Here is a 20,134-nt window from a genome sequence, read left to right as displayed (position 1 = left end):
TTTTGTTTTAAATTTATAAACTGTGTTGTTTAGTATGGTGAGATGTTCGGCGTATGGCTGCAAAGGCTGAAGCGAGAAAAAAATGACTGGAATTACATTTTACAGGTAAAAGTTGATACACAACTTGTGCTATGTAGTCATAAAATGGATATATTTTTCATTTTAGCAGTAAAAATATGTAAAATGCTTTTAATATGTTTTGTACTACATCCAAACCAAACTATTTTTAATAATTCCAAGTAGTATTTTCAATATCCTGTATTATAATTAATGTTTGAAACTATAAATAATGCTACTCAGCATGGATTTCTCCAGTGGCGTAGGGAATTATAATCAGAGAAATACAATTTCTGCAATAAACATTTTTCTATATATTTTACATGTAAAAAATGTATAAAGTATTATTATCAAATATGTAAAATAATAATTGTAAACTAGAAAAAAAACATGAAAAATTTTGGATATAAAAATCAATATGTATATAGTTGTTACATAAAACTTAAATTTACCTGCCAAGATTTGCTGGGGGTGGACAAACTTCTGGTGGGGTACTTGTTACAATATTTTTTTAAATATCCTTTCAAAAAATTTGCTAGTTTAGGTGTATAATAATAGTCTCAGTGAGTAATTAATAAAAATTTAAAAATAAATAAATAAAATAACACAAAGCTTCTAGAATTGTTTTTTTTGCGGAAAATTCGGATATTCTTATGATTGAAGATAACAAATATTAAAAATTACATTATTCATTGAATCCGTAGGCAAGTGTGAAGGGGATTGCCTAGATTCATTATTATACCGTATGATCGAAAAAAAAACGGCGTCCAGTTGGCTTGTAAATGACTGTCGATGACATTCCTCTCAGTCTTTTTTCGATGTCATTTTATATAGTTTTTATGTCATTTTATATGTATGGGGAATGTCATTATCGATCGTCATTTCCAAACAAACAGGATGCCGTAATTTTTCGATCATACGGTATATATGTATATACACGTTAAAAACATATATATTTACATTATTTTTTATTTAATTATACATTATACACACGTTAATAAATAAATAATTGTCTTGCTGATCAGTTCACTGTGACTGTTAAATAAATTTTGCATTATCGGCTTAGATATTCTAATATTATAAAGGTGAGACTATAAAATACAACATTGTATATGCATTACTCAAAAATAAACGATATATTAGTTAACGTTTAAATAAATATTTTTTATCGTCTAGGTACAAGCTAATTTCTTATGCTACGCCATTGGAGAATTTCGCATGGTGACAAGTGGCCTCTCTTTCAGCTGCCGTGTTACCTGTCCCCTCTCTTTCCTTGTCTAAGGTTACTTAATTAGCAGCATGCCATATGAAAAATAATTCAAATTTCAGCGCCATTTTATTCCAAGCGGAAGCGTTTTGGAGTATGGTTTATAATACAAACTATCATTATTTCGGTTAGTTCTATCGATACCTGAAGTTATTCTAGTAAAATCTGAATCACCCTGTATATTCATCGCAACAATATTGATCAGCGCTAATTAATATTTAATAAGGAATATTTAAATAAATAATATCCAGGTCAGTAATTTAGAGATATTACTTTTAACTTTTTTTATAGTGAATTTTAAATTTCATTGTGCGATCTTATAATATGTATAATATTAATCGTAGTTATTATAAATAAATCAACATCTAGAAACTAGTTTCTAATGCTCTACATGATCGAAAGGGGTACCACGCCTCCCTAATGCACAAATTTATTTTTTGTTCGATCTTATTTATACCTTTTTATTGAATATAAAATATCTTCTTATACTTCCGAATGCATTTTGCACTCTTTATTGTAAATGTTGAAATGTATTGATTTCACTTTTACAAATTACGCCAAGTAATAATTTTTCTCAAAAAACTCAGCAATCCTTAAGATTTTTGAAACTTTTTTGATGGCATCTTAATGAACATGCGAAAGCGCAACTTTGCTCCAATTTCACCATCTTCCTATCTATTACAGTTACCGAGATACCAATGCTCGTACGTCTCGAATTTTTCAGCACCCTGTAGGTATATATAGAGTGATTCACGGCGACGGCCCGTTAGACGTTTATAGAGAACCTGTGATAGAATTTTTTTGAAAATTTGGATTTTTATATAAAGACACCTGCTCCATCTTTCTAAAATATTTTTAGTGATGGGATAACTCGAGCGAAAATTCGCTCGCGTATCTTAGCGACAAAATTTTACGACCTACATCGACAATGCTTTGAAATAAACAAAATCAAGCGAATTACTACCTGCCATTTATCACCGAAAGAATATGTGCTCTGCGCACTCAAATTATTACTGCTTGGCGTTAAGGTACATTCAGGCTGAGAGCGCCGAGCGTCGCGTCGCCACGAAATGGAATCAATTCCCTTAACTTAAATTAGACCGTTCAGGCAGAAAGCGTCGCGTTCGGCGTTGCGCTAGCGTCCTCTGAGCGTCAAGCGTCGAGTTCAATCTGAATTGTTTTTCGGCGAGATTTCTAGCGTTCAGTGGTTGTCATGGCGTCTGAGGACCAGCACGCAGAGGTGCTAATCACCGAAATACAGGCAAGACCTGCACTGTGCGGAATGCAAAATTGCCTCAATATAAAAATATAAATTTGCATGATCGACTACTTGAAGAAATAGTTACAATTCTAGGTATTTCTAGTAAGTATTTTTTCACAGTACGAGTAAATATATGGGAGCTTTCGAAATTCAAGATATAAATGATGAAATTCTCCATGCAGATATCGTCTTCTGTTTATAGGGCGAATTCCTAGTTTTTGTCCATTCTTTTGAATGTAAAATATGGTGTTTCCGATAGTAACATTAGACAAACTGCCCTCCTTGAAGCCATTTTACAAACTGAAAACCTAAAGAACAAGCTCAAATGACGCTGCGCTGACGCTCCCAGCCTGAACGACCGGACGCGACGCTCTTAGCCTGAATGTACCTTTAAGAGTACCTACAACAAGCGCATTGGCGTAACTATAGGGGTGCCGGGCCCCCCTCCAGGTACTGCTGGGCACCCCCTAGAGAAATCCTGAATTATGACTCTTGGCTACGTATTAATTTTTATTTGCTTGTGATGCAGTCAGAATGACGATTTCTAGTTATGTTTAGTTAATATTATTTTGTTGTGTTCAAAAAATGTGTTAATTTTTATTTTTTTAGAAAATTTGTAGGTATTTAAGTAATCTACGGGAACACGATTTGATAACCAAGTCTATGAAATTTATTGATAGAGAAATACATGTAAACGTTTTATTCAAATAAATGTGTTTTTTAAAATTATTTTTTATTTTTAAGAAAGCAAAGGCCCTAGGCCCCCCCTGGGCTCAACCCCCCCCCGGCCCACACCAGGATAAATCGCTAGTTACGCTAATGAACAAGCAACGGGCGAAAAACCGTATTTTTAAATACGACCGATATTTCGCTCGAGCGATCGCTCGATTATTGAAGTCGCTTGAAAAGTCAAGTACTCGATTATTGAAATTAATCAGTTTTTCCCAATGTTTTTCCCATCACTACTTATAATCAAAATGTTGTCCAAAAAGTAATTTAAATTATCTTCAGTCGTTTATATTTACGTAATCTACATTAAATCGTTGGTTTAACGGATTATAAAGCGCCTCTTTCATGCGCAGAAACTATTGATTTTTCACATCAGAGAGAAATTGTTCACATTTCAGCTAAACGATGTAAGCAAAATAAATCTGCTTTTTTAAGATTTGATAAATCTCACATCTGAATTAGTACGAAATGAAACGCATAGGTATAATAGGAAAGATTTAAAAGAGAAAGTTCTGACCGAAACCTTGCCTGTACTTGTACGCTGTTCAATAATAAGTATGTTGTCGTTAAACAAGTGTGATACATATTACAGCTGGAAAACTCTAAACCGATTGAAATAATGTCCTTATTAAAATCGTATCGTATAGGAAAATGTCACTTAAAACGTCAAACCTGTGGAAAATCCTACGCTGGTCCTACACAGTGCCTATCTTATGCTACGTCCTGTTTATGGTTATGATATGGATGTTGACAGTGCCATTGAAGCCCAACTTGGAGCTGACAAATTCTCTGCAAGGAAATCAGCGGCTCGAGGATACTTTTGAAATACGGATAAAAAACAGCAACTTCAATTCGGATAAAGCGGTAGAGCCGTCCGAAGATAAAAATGAATATTTGGTGAATGTAAATAATGCAGAGAACGCGAGAAAAACCGAGCAGGATATTCTGACGGAGGTCTTTAAACAGTAAGTATCCACTTGTAGTAGAGTAAGAATTAAATAAAATATTTTATGTGATAAAATATATTGTGCATATCGAGTGAAATACCGGGTGCGTCTCGAAAGTGGCTCACCCCTATAACTTTTTATTTTCCAGAAAAAAAACGATATTTGGTATGTTAGTATATGGCATAAATTAGGATTGGCTAATGTATTGATAAAATGACAGCAATCTTCATTTCATAGCCATCGCTGACGCCGTTTTTATTCGATCAAACGGTATATGACATAAATTAGGATTGATTGTTTTTGGTCACTTCCTGTTTCACCGGAAATGACTACAACTTTTGATTTTTAAATGGCACCCTCAGTATATTTCTACTTTATTCGATAGAAAATGACACTCTGAGTAGAATGACATATCACATGTCAACTTTTTCGCTTATAAAAATATGGTATTTTAAATTTCAATCTAGAGTGCCATGGCTGTGTTAAAGACACTAATTTTTAATCAAAGAGCTTTGGAAAGATAGATTTGATCGTTTAATGTTTTTCGTATTTTGTCCTGGCCGGTTAAAACATGCCCTAATCGTATTTTTAACATATCTCAATTTTTTCAAATGGAACAAGGGTGTGGTCCATTACCATGTTTTTTTACGAATAATTTGGTGCCACACACTTGGTATTTCGAATCAAATTAATAGTAGTTGTGAACCGCATGTTACAATTTCAATTAAACCATATACGAAAATGTCAAAAGTTGACATATGATATGTCATTCCATTTAGAGTGTTATTTTCTATCGAATAAAGTAGAAATATACCGAGAGCTCATTTAAAAATCAAAAGTTGCAGTCATTTCCGGTGAAACAGGAAGTGACCAAAAACAATTGAATGCGTTAATTAATCCTAATTTATGTCATATACCGTATGATCGAATAAAAACGGCGTCAGCGATGGCTATGAAATGAAGATTGCTGTCATTTTATATGTAAAATTATATGGGAAATATCATCGATCGTCATTTCATAGCCATCGCTGACGCCATTTTTATTCGATTATACGGTACTAGCATAACAAATATCGTTTTTTCATCTGAAGAAATAAAAAAGTTATAGGAGTGAGCCACTTTTGAGACGCACCCGGTAGATTATGCAATATCGAGATTATCGAGTGCCATATACAAGATATGGCGCATAGATTATAGGAAAACGGAAAGATGTAGAAACATTAAGTTTTTTAAGGAATATGTGGGGAGGCAATCTGCATAATTTAACATTTTTTGGAAATATACAGGGTGTTTCAGACTACGATTCATACAAAGTTATATTTTTTTATGGAACACCCGGTATTTTATCTCATTTTTGGATTATTGGACCTAGAAAAGGCATTTATTATAAGAGTTAAATAATATGTTTAAAAACTTTTAGTTTTTGAAATATTTAAATATTATGTATGCTATAACAGAAACGATTATCAACACCATTTTACATTACTTTTCAGAATTAATTCTTGTACCTGTACCTATCTGGCTCAGATTTTGAATAGAAAGTGATTTTTAATAAAATGGCAGTCAAGATGGCTGGTATCGCCATAGTAATTTTCTAGTGACAGTTAGTAGCTATTTTTAAAATTGACCATAATTTAGGGACTTTATTTAATTTTATAACAGTTGTTATACTTTTATTTAATTAGCCGACAATAGTTTAATAAGCAAATATTTTTTTATCAAGAAACATGAAGCAGTATCTGCTGGCGGAAGAAATGGATATGTTACTATAATGATTTTATTTTGTGAGGAAACTTGTTGGCCTGAAGGGTTTATGTTCCAAGATATCCAAATAGGAATCCTCCTGATAAGCGTTCCTTGGAAAAACTACTTGTCCTATTTTGCCGAGCTAATGCCGATAGTGCGGTTTATGAAAAATATGTCAGGCAGAAATATCTCGTTAGAAGTGTTTGAAGAATAGTTCAGTCATTGGGGATCAAAAAAGCCTGCTTGGAAAAAAGTCCGGAAGTTTTGCAACTTTGCAGGTTTATAGGTTTTGGGGTCCCTAACTAAAATCCGTAAAATGCACATTTCCAGACTTGCCGCCGGCGCCGCCATCTTGCCAAGATGGCGCCCAAAATCGGTATCCCTAACCTTGTTCTCTTTAATTTTGCTCTCTACAAATTTTCGAGAAAAACGCATAGTTTTCGAGATATTCACAAAATACCGATTTTGGGCGCCATCTTGGCAAGATGGCGGCGCCGGCGGCAGTCTAGAAATGTGCATTTTATGGATTTTAGTTAGGGACCCCAAAACCTATAAACCTGCAAAGTTGCAAAACTTCAGGACTTTTTTCCAAGCAAAAATCCTCAATGACTGAACTAGAAACTGAATTTGCCATAACAGCACTCTCTTTTAAAGAAAATCCAATATATCTAACAAAACAAAACAAGTCATTGTAAAATATAATAGCAAAGATTCTTCGTTTTCCTTGATAAACTAATAAATATTTATTTATTAAACTACCCAAGTAGCATTTTCACGACTTGCGACCACATGTTTACTAAACACAACGTTGGATTAGTTACAAAAAATAGTTAGCTCCCTACCTTGGGTATTAAAATAAATTTAAACGTTTTTATAACGTTGTGCCGACGTTGGAGTAGTACTACAGCAAAGTAGAAGCTTCTGCGACGTGGAATAAACGTTGTCTTGTAACCTTTTTTGCTTAAGTGATCTTTAGGTGATTCGGACAACGTAGTTACAACGTTGGACAATATAGAGTTTTTCGACGTCAGTTTATTTATTATCCGTTAGTTTATATATTATTTTATATTATCCCTATTCCAACGTTATGCAAACGTCGTCTGTTTTACTAATTCCAACGTTGTTTAGATTTCCTTATTCTTACGTTGGTAGGACGTCGAGTCACAACCTTTTTGCAACTGTTTTAAACCATAACCTTAAATCTTAAATTTTCACTTCATTGTTCTGTTCAGTCAGACAGTTCAGTGCTGTTTTTGTTTTTATAAAAAAAAACTTAATTAAAATGGGACATAAGAAAGGTACATATAAAACTAAATTTAAATATACATCGATATATATATATTACCGATAGTTTATCCACTACCTCGTTTATTTAGATTATAGAGGGCGGCACAAGCTAGACTCTAGGATGACTAAATTAGGCAATCTTGCGACTAGTATACTACCTGTTAAGGCCGAACTGCGACTTTATTAGTCCAGTATGCGACTACTCGAACTACTCCATCTTAATCTCCAAAACAACAAAGTGAAAACCGCCATGTTGTTAAATAAGAAAATGTTTCGTTCTTAAAATAGCTATTCCTGCTTTTTGAATACATTAACTTGAAATATTTGACCCTAAAAAACACACGGAAACAATTTTTTCGACTGCGAATAAATTATTCTCATTTTACTAAAAAAAAATCAAGAAAATTTTTAAAACTTCTTTAATTTTAAGGCCCATTAGTATTTTTCAAAGTAGAAGCAATACATTTATCAATAAAGTTGTTTGCGTTTAACTTTTTTGCCTTGGGTAACGAGTTACAGAGTCGGTTAAAGTGTTTCAATAATTATGATCTTCAAACATCCTCCACACTTAAATACTTTTGTTTTGTTTTCCTTCACTGCCATCTGACATAAGTCTCTAACTAAATCATAAAAATAATATTTTTACTATAATTATCCCAATTTAGGATAAAACGCTACTTAGACGCCATATTAGTTTTGTATTTTTGTGAATTAGGATTTTAAACAACGTTGCAGTTTGTACTAAATTAGGGTGCTAGCCAACGTCGGTATCCAACGTCGTTTCGACCCAAAAATTATTCTCCAAACTAGTGCAGACTAGGGTTGGCACGAGGTTGTGCCGACGTTGCGCCCCGACGTTTGTTCGCGTGACACAACATTGTCCCGACGTCCAAATGCTGCTTGGGTACTGTAGGTAAATTAAATAAAAGTAAACTGCTATACATTTAAATAATGTTCATAAACTAATTACGATTTTGAAAATAGCAATGACGATTGTCACTACAAAAATGCCATGACGACTTGCTTGCCATTTTATTGAAAAATCGCTCTTTATTCATAATCTGAGCCAGATAGGTATAGGAAACCCTTAATATACAGTTTGAAAGAGCATTTATATATGCTTCAACTTTTTTAAAAAAGTACGAGTGTGCATTTGAATTGATGAAGCTTTTATGTAAAGTAAATAATTAAAATAGACCAGCAATTTTTGATACCCCTGTATACATTTAAGGAAACAATCCAATTTTTTGAAACAATACGATTTGAACATCTTTTAACCGGCCAAGGGGCGCTATTCTGTACAATCGTCGGTATCGGTAAGTTACCGACAGCTATCGGTACGTACGGTCAATGAGCGTCGTGTAAATGGTTGTTGTCATAGTTTTGAGCTGTCATTAATAGGACATGTAGCAAATTTGTACCGACGACTATCGGTATCTCTACCGTGGGGTTAACAAGGGCACGGTAGAGATACCGATCCTCGTCGGTACAAATTTGCGATATCTGTCATAGGACCGATCGATAACTATAACCCCAGGGGCGCTATTCTGTAAAATGAGCGTCGTGTTAATTGTTGTTGTTATAGTTACCGATCGGTCCTATGACAGATATCGCAAATTTGTACCGACGAAAATAGGTATCTCTACCGTGCCCTTGTCAACCTCACGGTAGAGATACCGAGAGTCGTCGGTACAAATTTGCGATATCTGTCATAGGGCCGATCGGTAACTATAACAACAACAATTAACACGACGCTCATTGGCCGTACGTACCGACAGCTGTCGGTAACTTGCCGATACCGACGATTGTACAGAATAGCGCCCCAGGACAAGATACGGAAAACATAGACGATCCAAGGCTCCTTGATTAAAAATTAGTGTTTTTAACACAGCCATGGCACTCTAGATTTAAATTTAAAATACGATTTGTCTTTAAGTGAAAATGTAAAAAGGTGACATATGATATGTCATTCTATTCCGAGTGTCATTTTCCAGCGAATAAAGTAGAAATATACCGAGGGTGCCATTTAAAATTCATAAGTATGGCAGTCATTTCCGGTCTGGTAAAAACAATTATGTCAGTCTTCCTAATTTAAGTTATATACCTACTAACATACCAATCTCGTCTTTTTTTATCTGAAAAAATAAAAAAGTTATAGGGGTGAGCCACTCTCGAGACGCACCCGGTAGACATTTTTTAAATATTTTTTAGCCTCGACATGATACATTTCTTTCAAATCTTGTTTTAGAGCAGACACTAATAAAGATGAAAAACTGGACTCTAAAGAATTGTCAAAATGGATTCGAACGAAAATAGTTCAACATATATCCGAGGCCGTCGGAAATAACTACGGGCTGTTTTTAAAAATTGACGTTAATCCAAGAAATGGGATAATTACGTGGAAGGAATACCATTCGTATTTTCTAAGAAAGCGAGGTTTTAGTGAGAAATTCGTCCATAATCACGATGAGCGTCGCCACAAAGGTCTGCAAAGAGCGATTAAAGGTAATTTCACTAACATCTTTAATTACTTTTATTACAATCTAATTACTATTGCAACTTATTTAAATTTTTTTGTAACATTATTAATTTAATTTACAATATATATTTTATATTTTCTTGAGGGTTACCTACATATTCGCAGTGCTATACATTTCTCAACATTTATTGTTTTTTTTAGCCGACCATACCAACAGGTATGCTGGGCTATTAAGATCGGCAAAAAAAGTTTTTTTAATTTCACTCAAAATGAGTTATATGGGTCATAAATAGGGAATGCAATCCCGCAAATGCGGGATCCCTCTGTGATTCCGCGGGATCAGATTTGCGGGATTTACCGTGCGGAATCTGCGGGATCGACACCAGGGGATTCCCCTTACGGCTTGGCCATTAAAAATAAGTGAAACAAACAGGTTAGTTGTTAGATTTCCTTCTGGCGTGCGTAAGTGAAGAAAAGCGTTTAACTAGTGGATAATTTCGTCAAATAAACTGCCGGACATAATTATCGGGACAAGCAAAATTTTAGGGTAAATTTAAAGTTGAATATCTCTTGAACTAAACAAGATTTTGGGATGCGGTTTGGACCAGGTTTTAGATGCATCTATTGTGGTTAAGATACTATGTGGTTTTCGAAAATATATTTAGCGAATTCTCGTATACAGGGTGTTTTATAAGAGTGTGAAAATTTGGTCAAGACTCTTTTTTACCGCAAATTTGCAATTTTTAAGAAATCGAAATTTTTATCAAGTACGACTAATCTGTATTGGAATTAGAAAAAACAATTTGATCGGTTTTTAATTTTTTTTTTGTTTTAAGGAAAATACGACGTTTTTTCGAAAAATATGCATTTTTAGTCATACGATGGTCCTAAATGGTACAAAAAGCTTTGTACATTATGCATATGCCAAAAAATTATTGATATAGAGTGTATCTAAAAGCAGATAACTAACACAAGTTGAAAAAAAAACCTTCAACATCAGAATAATATTTTTATTTATAAAATAAATAGATAAATTATAATAAAAGTTAAGTTTATTTAATATTAAATATATTTTTTGAACACCCTGTATATATCGGTCCAAATTTCTGTACAGATAGTTTAAGATACACGCTATATGAGTATATTGTGGGCCTATGCAAAATGTACAATGCCTTTTGTACCATTTAGGACCAAATGTATGACTATAAATGCATATTTTTCGAAAAAAAAACTCGTATTTTCCTTAAAACAAAAAATTAACAAAAAAAAACACCAAATTGTTTTTCCTAATTTAAATACAGATTAGTCGTATATAGTTAAAATTTCGATTTTTCAAAAATTGTAAATTTTCGGTAAAAAAAATTTTTAACCAAATTTGTACACTATTATAAAACACCCTGTATACGAGACTTCGCTAAATATATTTTCGAAAACCACATAGCATCTTGATCACAATAGATGCGTCTAAAACCTGGTCCAAACCGCAACCCCAAATCGGAGAGAGAAAAGAAGAGCATTCATTGTTTACAATCCCGCAATTTTGCGGATCCGTGGGATTGATTGCTTTAATCCTGCGGGTTTGCGGGATTGAGATTTTGATGCGGGATTGCATTCCCTAGTCATAAATGACCTAAATACAAAATATTTTTATAGTGTCTGTCTGTAACACGATAACTCAAAAACCGCTAAACCGATTTTAACCAAATTTGGCACAAAAATACTGTGGCACCCGAGAATCTGGCTATTAGTTTTTGGTGGGGGTGGGGGGTTGGTAAGGGGGTATGGGAGGGGCTTAAAAATTTAAAATAATCGTAACTCCAAAATTAGAGTAGCTAGCGAAACGCGGTTTTCAATTTAAGATTAGGAATAATATTTGCAACCAAATTTGTAATAACATCAGTCAAATCGCAGTTTTTGAGATAAAAAAAATTGGAAAAATTCCTTTACTTTGAAACTAAAAGAACTTCCTACCAACTTTTTATAAACATATTGTCAAGGATGGAATTATTCGATATATAAAATAACATATTTAATATTAATATATTTGGTAAATTAATAATTCGATTGAAAGGAAGTATAAAATAATTAAAGTTCATTGGCATTTACGCAACAAAAGTAAAGTTTTAAAAATCAAAGTTATAAGCATAATTGGCAATTGCGAAAATATTTCCTTTCAATACTACGAATTTATAAAATCATCAAATCAGCACTAACGCGGTCATCGCACCGGTCATCGCACCGATAGACCAATAATGCTGATTCGATGATTCGACGTAACGAACCAATAAATACAAAAATGTCACCTGTTGGGGGGACAGTCGACAGTCGACAGTCGATAGTCGATAATAAGTTCGATAAGGTCGCGGTCGAGATTCCGGCATTGGCGTTACACTACCCTGACACTACCCCCGAGCCAGTGATGATGTTCGTCCATAAATATAATATGTAAGTACACATTTAGTTTTATAATTATTGTATTATTCGTAGATTAATTAAATTGATTATTAAGTTAAATTGAAGTATTTATTATTTGCTATGCCCCTAGTCATAACCCACAAAATGGGCCGTGACATATGTGGTGGAGGCGCCGGTTTTTATTAAGTAACAATTTCTTACACATCTCCATATGTGTAAATAAATCTAAAACATATACGAAATGAATAATTTTTTAATACTTCGATAGCAACAAAGAAGCTCGTACTTTTATTTTACATTTACTGACTTAAATAATTATATATTTAAAATGCTTGATTATTTGGTAGGACGGACTATTTTATTTATTTTAATTTATTGTATTAATAATAATTGGAGATGGCAAAATTTATATTAAGACTTAGGAATCTCTTATATTAGTTTTGTTTTACTTATTTTTTACCATTTATAAATTCAATGCGTAGGAACATTTTTTTTATTAAATGTCCAGTATTTTTACACTATTTAGATAGAAAATGCTGTCGGATCCTTTTTTTTTAATTTTTTCTTTACTGCATATGGTAATAATCACTGCATATGGTAATAATTTTTGTGAATGTTGAGAATTTTTATTATTGAGAATAATTTATTTATTTTTATTCTATAAGGACACATAAAACGACATCCAGTATATTGATAGACAGTATATTTTAAATTATTTTTAGTGTTGCCATGATAAATATATAATGATAAATATAATTTTTAAATGAGAATTTTATTATTTCAGTTATTTAAACTGTAGAATTTAACCTGTTGGTTGAATATCATTATCAAGGATGACACTGACCTAGAAAATATTATTCTTGTTAGGAATATTTTGAAATATGAGTGTTGAAGGAAGCGACCATATTTATTTAATTCGTGTTACAAATACTGCTGACTTAGTTAGAACTGCATTGTACGTCTGTGTGTGTTGAAAAATGTATTTCATTACATGATATACTGAGCGATAATTATTTTAATGATAGTTTAGAATTTATTTATTTTATTATTATTTAAATTGATTTTTTTAAATATATTTTAATGTCTTTTGTAAAAGCACCTGTTCTACCGGAATTTATACCGCCACCTACTTTTGACCCTACAATCGACTGCCCAATTTCTTTTATTCGAGAATATGATAAAATAACTAGTAAGAATGGCTGGAATTATGCTTTTAAGATAAAATATTTAGAATGCTACTTAGAAAACGCTGCTTTTTATTGGTATAAGGAATATATTAATGACAAAAATAATTTTAATAAAGTCTGGAGCGATATCAAAAAAGATTTTATTTTAGAGTTTGGAAGTGAAATATCACTACGCAAACTAAAATCTAAATTCCGTACACGGAAACAGGGAAAAAATGAAGATATAAAATCTTATTATTACGATTTACTATCAATTGCACATGAAATCTATGGTAAAATAAATTTTGAAATATTTAAAGATCAATTCGAATATGGTTTACATGAATCGTATGATTATCATTATTATCTTCTGCTTACTGAAAATATGAATTTCCAGAGTTTGAAAAATATAATCTATAAAATAAGCGATTTAAAAGATATATTATTAGAATCCAAAACATCAGCATATTCCAGAAATTCTTATCATTCTCAAAATTCTAACATAAATAAAAGACAATCACAGCAAGTAAATTCAAATATCAGTCAGAGGCGCTATGATTTTCAATACGAATATTTTACTAATCATTTAGATTCGAACTTAAAGGGCAGAACTAGTTTTATAAATAATAATAATAATAATAATTATGGTTCAGATAGAATAAACAATGCAGGTCAATCTAAGTACAGTAATTTTTCACAATCAACTAGGTCGTCAAATAATATATGTTGTGATAATCAGGATACTCTCCCATACGAAATGTATAGTAACCAGGAGGAAAATATTTTAATGATGTCAAAAGAGGATATTTTTAAAAAGAGGATGATTTTGTAAATGACTATAAAGAGGAAACGTTGGATTTCCTCACTTTAGAAAATGCGCAGGCAGAGGAAGATGATAATACCCTCCCTGTAGCGTTGAAATATGCACAGGCAGAGGAAGACTATAATACCCTCCCTGTTGCTGGAGAATATTTGCAGGTAGAGGATGGGGATAATACCCTCCCTAGCAAAATAGAATGTACGAAAATAGAAAATATTCAGAATGAGCTCTTAGAAGTAGAATGCAATTCCTCAAGTTTGCCTATATTAAGTAGAGATAAGGCAAAAAATAGATTTATTTCCTCTGACAATATTCCTGGAAGAAGAAGAAAAAGACAGTTTCCTGAACCTCAATCGATAATTGAGTCAGAAAACATAAATGAAGAACTACCATTTACAAGAAAGCGAAAGGTTTTAGAATATAAACCTGAAACAGATAATACAATGCCATGGAAAGAGCATACATCGAGAAGAAGACATAGGACAAAGATAATATCTAGGAAGCGAAACGTCATGATGGCAAAGGATATTATTATCCACCCTAGCCACCCTCCCTGGAATTGCTGTAGATAGTCAAATTTTACAGTCAAAATTAAATGTAAAATGCGAAGAATAGGTACCCGAAAAAGGAAAACCGATAAAAGTAGAATTTAAGTTTACATTTTCGTTCTAATTATCTAGTCAAAAGTCTGAACATACACAAAATTTTTTTTAGATTTCTTAATTCAATATATAAAATAGGTAAAATCGAGTGATATATTTCTAATTTCTATATATACCATTAGCTGACACAGTAATTTTATGTGACAGAAGTATAAATAATTAAAAAAATCGTAATTTTAATCGTAATTATAATAGGTATAATCTCAGGTTTGAAGTAAAGTTTTATATTCAAAACCGTTATACCACAATTTATAGCAAAAATTAAATTTAGTAGATGAAACTAGGAAACGTAATTCAAATGATTTAAAGTTAAGCTGTGAAACATGATAACGATACGTCTCATGACATACTTTATGTGATAGTTTCACTTTTTTTATTCTTTTCTTTTTATGTTTAATTATTTATAGTATTTGGAATCACTTTATAAAGTTAAAAGACAAAATAATAGGCGTTTAAAAATTTAAATAGATGTAATTTTAACAATGAAAATAAAAATATTAAACTCTCTTGCGTATCTAGCGAAAATCGAACATTTCATTATAATCTAGAGCCAAATGATAATCAGAACCTCCTATCTCTATCTCCTGAGGATAAAATAAATGCAACTATTGAATGCATACAAATAGAATAAGTATTGTGTATACGTGTATTGGAAAGGCAACTCTGTATGCCCAAGTTAGTCTTCTTCAAAATAAAATCAAGATGGAATATTGAAATAATTGGAAAAAAGATATGTTTTTCTTAACATAAAATATTAATGATGTCTTTATTAATGACATGTATTATTGGAGCTCCCTAGTGTGTAGGTTTTAAATTGATATTTAACCCTAACTGCGCGCAAACTCTAGGACAAATATCAATTTGAAACGAAAAGTATTGAACCACTAGAGTTAATTATTTAGCGCTAATAAAAAAAAAAAAAAAAAAAAAATAAAGTAAATTATTATAAACCCAAATGTAGGTAGGAGATAGAGGGCATACAAATTAGGTAGGAGTGTTCATAAATCCTACAAATTTGCAAACGAAAATATAAGTTTATTGTTTGTTTTACGCCCAATCATATAAAATTTTTATATTCTCCCTTGCCGTCAAGAACAAAAAAAAAATGATATTCTGAACTAGGTTGAAAAATAAAATTAAACAAACAAACTTAAAATAGGATTAAGTACTTTAAGAACTAGTTTATACGACATAATAATTTAATACAATAAGCTGTAAGTAAGAGCACATATTTACTCTTTGTTCTCTTTTTTCATGTAATTACTGGTCAAAACTGCCAATACCAAGCAACAAGTCAAGGAACACCACTGAGAAGAATTGACGTATGAACTCAACCCTGAAGGAGAAAGAAGAATGTAGTACCACACCATCATGCCTATACGATGCAAACTGCCTACCCTTGTTTATGAAGCTTTGTGACCAGTACACCATGGTAATGCAGTCCGAAGCAAGTAGTCCAATTCAAAAATGGGTTCAGAACATGCTGTCAAATTTGGTCTGGCGATATAAGCAGCTACAGGAAGAGTTATTGTCTTGTCTAAAAACTGGTCTCTTTTCGAAAGATGAATTCGACGCCAATCCAGATGACAAACAAAATCATACTGGAATTTTGTTTTCATTGTCAGCCTACACCGATATCAAGAAACAACTCCCTAAGGACGCAAGTATTGAGAAACAGCCTACCAAAACAAAAGAGCTTTTCAAAGTGCAGGAACAGGAGGCATGTGTGCATTCGTTAGGTTTATGATGTGAAGGTGGATACTACAATCAAAACTTCAGTTTTCAGCCTCCGTGAGCAGCCGACGAGATTTGTGGGTGGGTGTTTTATGAACGAAGTCAGTGCAATGTATTGAAACTTAAAAACTATATAGGTATTGTGCAGTTCACGTTAGTGCCAGTATTAAAAGACATTTTTTTTGTCTATATGTAAACGGCTTATCGCCATCCTTAAACTTATAGAGAAGCTTTTTTTTTATATATTTTTTTTTAGTTAGTAATTTCTTTAAAATTTTTTTTTTAATATTGTATACTTAAAACATTTTTTTTATTATGAAACGTTAAGCACAATTTATTGCAATGTATAATAATTATTGTTAAAAAGTATAATTTCATAAATCTTGAATTATCGCTGGGGTCCAGCTTTAGAGGTGCGGGGGAAGTGTCAAGGATGGAATTATTCGATATATAAAATAACATATTTAATATTAATATATTTGGTAAATTAATAATTCGATTGAAAGGAAGTATAAAATAATTAAAGTTCATTGGCATTTACGCAACAAAAGTAAAGTTTTAAAAATCAAAGTTATAAGCATAATTGGCAATTGCGAAAATATTTCCTTTCAATACTACGAATTTATAAAATCATCAAATCAGCACTAACGCGGTCATCGCACCGGTCATCGCACCGATAGACCAATAATGCTGATTCGATGATTCGACGTAACGAACCAATAAATACAAAAATGTCACCTTTTGGGGGACAGTCCACAGTCGACAGTGGATAGTCGATAATAAGTTCGATAAGGTCGCGGTCGAGATTCCGGCATTGGCGTTACACTACCCTGACACTACCCCCGAGCCAGTGATGATGTTCGTCCATAAATATAATATGTAAGTACACATTTAGTTTTATAATTATTGTATTATTCGTAGATTAATTAAATTGATTATTAAGTTAAATTGAAGTATTTATTATTTGCTATGCCCCTAGTCATAACCCACAAAATGGGGTGTGACAATATCTTAGTATGGGCGGCTATACGTGCCTCCCGGCACCAATTTTTTCTAAGTAAAAATGGCTTTCCGAAATACAGTTCTTTCTTGCATTTTACTCGCTTGTGCAAAAATTGAAAAAGAGGATTGGTTTAACTATCTGGAATGGACGAGAAAACTTACATAGAACTATTGAAATTGATTTCTTCGAAAAACTACCACAGTATGATGCGCATTATGCAAGCACATTCTACAGTTTTTGAGTTGTTTGTTTCTACAGTTGCTTAAATTTGCTAAACTGATTTGTTTTGACGCCTATGCTCGTGTTTTCCAACTGTTTTCCTCTGGTAGATGCTGGGATACCCGAGCACCCACGCCCCTGGTTAGGGTACCCGCGCCCCTGGTTAGGTTTTACTGCTGATTATTATTAAAATTTCTGTTCGACTCTAATATATTATTTTATATTTTTTAGAACAAATAATGCGAGATAAAGCACTTTGGGCTGAAGCTGCGAGAACAAATCCAGATTCTTTAACCGTTGATGAATTTCTAGCATTTACCCATCCAGAATCTAGTGTAACTAATCAATTGGTTATGGTAGACGAATTATTTGATAAATTTGACAGAGATGGAGACGAAGTATTAACAGAAAATGAATTTGCGGTACTGCAAACGGAAGGTAAAGTATTATTTATGTATCTTTTAATCGTCCTCTGCTCGAGAGATTAAAAAACTTAGCAAGATACTTTTCTAACTACCAAAGAATTTCACTGAGATCAAATCGTTTAGTACAACAGTATTTTTTTTAACTAAATACTGTTTTTGGAACAATGTTTATAATTGGATGTAGAATGTAGAATGTTTAAGAGGGAGTTAATCACCGCGACCTTACAGATCTACTTTTTGTTCCCATTTATTGAGTTATAACGAGTTACAACTCATCATAGAGTCTCAGGGCTTTAACAAAAGCCAGTATCTGAGACAGCTACACAGAGGCCAGCTCTCCATCCTCGACATCAGGCGTACCAAAGTTCATGGCACGAACGGTCGTCGTCTCGGCGCACTCATTGATAAGGTGTTCTGGTGTTTCCCTATTTTCCCCAAGATGCTGCATTCGCCGTTGTTTCTCAGCTTCAGCTTACTGAGGTGTTCGTTGAGGAGACAGTGTCCTGTTAGAAACCCCGGGAGAATCCGAAGATTGTTTTTACTTAAATCAAGGAAAGCCATTGATTTTTCTCGGTCTTAAGTTTTGAGGAACTTTTTCGAGTGTCTTAAACCGTTGGAGGACTCCCGTTCCATGTTACGTATGGAGTCTTCCAGGTTTTTAAGTTTTAGTTAGTTGCCGCTTGGAAAACAGAACGATTCTGGTCCAGTTAGTAGAATGTTCGCTCCTTTTCTAGCTAGATTGTTTGCTTTTTCATTGCCTTCTATCCCTAGATGAGTGGGCAACCAGAGTAGGAGGACTTTATTTTCTTTGCCTAATTTGTTCAGCTTCTCTAGGCATTCTTTGTCCAACTTCGAATTGATGGTTACTGAGTTGAGCGAGCTTTTGTGGCTTTTCTGGTAATGTTCAATATGCCCGTTCCAGAGAACTGTCCAGGGCTATTTCCAGGTATTTGACTTCCTGTGGTGGCAGTATTTCCTTCCAAATAGATGGATTTTTTTCAAGTTTTTCAGACTTTGCTTTCTGGTTCCCAAAACCAGCGAATTATCGTACTGTTCACCCCCCTTTCCAGAGGTCGCTTGATAACCTTGTGAATTATATTGTCAAATGCCGAATATATGATATTTGTATTCTTTAATTTTCTTTTCCATGACAGGTAATGGAGATGAAACTTTAGTCGTCCGACAAGGCGAGGAACAACGCCGTCACGAATTCCGAACGTCCATAGATATAAACGGCGACGGCAAAGCAGATCGTAGGGAGTTGTTGCACTACGTGGCCCCCCAGAGCCCTAGACATTCAGAGCACGAGGCCGAAGCCCTGCTGGCCATAGCAGATGGAGACCATGACAATATGCTGTCTCTGAATGAGATACTTGCCCATCCAGCTTTATTCATTAAGTCAAAGATGGTGGATACAGCAAGGAGTTTTCACGACGAGTTTTGAATGTTAATGTAGAGTTTGTTAAAAATAAATAGTATTTTTTATAAGAAATGTCAATTTATTAAATGTTCATGTTATACAATAATTATGAATATATAATACATAGAGAGAGAGATATTCTACACTGGACATAATATCGCAAAACACTGACAGCCGCAGCTGCTGATAATTTGTTAATCAATGTCCGAACATTATAAGTACCGAGTACCCGCACATCTGCCCCCCCCCCCCGTAATAGATTATAGCTCTCTCTTTCCTTCAATAATATACTTTATCTACTACTAATCATATTTATGATACTTTAACAATAAATTTTTACTTAAAGATACTTCAAAATTCTTCTCTTCGTTTAATCTTAATCTACGGTTGTTGATTTTTCTACACCGGGTGGGTCTCAAAAATAACTCACTCCTATAACTTTTTTATTTTTTTAGATAAAAAATCGAGATTTGGTATGTTATTATATCCAACCCCCA

The 20,134-nt window shown here is 33.2% G+C and overlaps 1 protein-coding gene across 1 annotated transcript; it reads left to right on the top strand.

Annotated features, from left to right (window-relative positions):
* Nucleotides 1-3,539: 3,539 nt before the first annotated feature.
* On the top strand, nt 3,540-19,789 carry LOC115877968 (45 kDa calcium-binding protein). Its single transcript, XM_030894321.1, has 4 exons — nt 3,540-4,279; nt 9,543-9,799; nt 18,024-18,230; nt 19,372-19,789. Exons 1-4 carry the CDS (start codon nt 3,966-3,968, stop codon nt 19,659-19,661), a joined length of 1,068 nt encoding a protein of 355 aa, XP_030750181.1. The 5' UTR covers nt 3,540-3,965; the 3' UTR covers nt 19,662-19,789.
* Nucleotides 19,790-20,134: the final 345 nt, after the last annotated feature.

Source organism: Sitophilus oryzae, unplaced genomic scaffold (assembly GCF_002938485.1).
Source record: "Sitophilus oryzae breed Bouriz unplaced genomic scaffold, Soryzae_2.0 scaffold_1062_pilon_pilon, whole genome shotgun sequence".
Lineage (NCBI taxonomy): Eukaryota > Metazoa > Arthropoda > Insecta > Coleoptera > Curculionidae > Sitophilus > Sitophilus oryzae.
Note: the sequence above shows the minus strand (reverse complement) of the source record. Positions and strands in the feature narration are given on the sequence as shown.

Coding starts and splice junctions, on each gene's coding strand:
- LOC115877968 (XM_030894321.1), top strand. CDS start 3,966: ATGTCACTTAAAACGTCAAACCTGTGGAAAATCCTACGCTGGTCCTAC. Junction 4,280..9,542: donor CTGACGGAGGTCTTTAAACA/GTAAGTATCCAC, acceptor ATCTTGTTTTAG/AGCAGACACTAATAAAGATG. Junction 9,800..18,023: donor TCTGCAAAGAGCGATTAAAG/GTAATTTCACTA, acceptor TATATTTTTTAG/AACAAATAATGCGAGATAAA.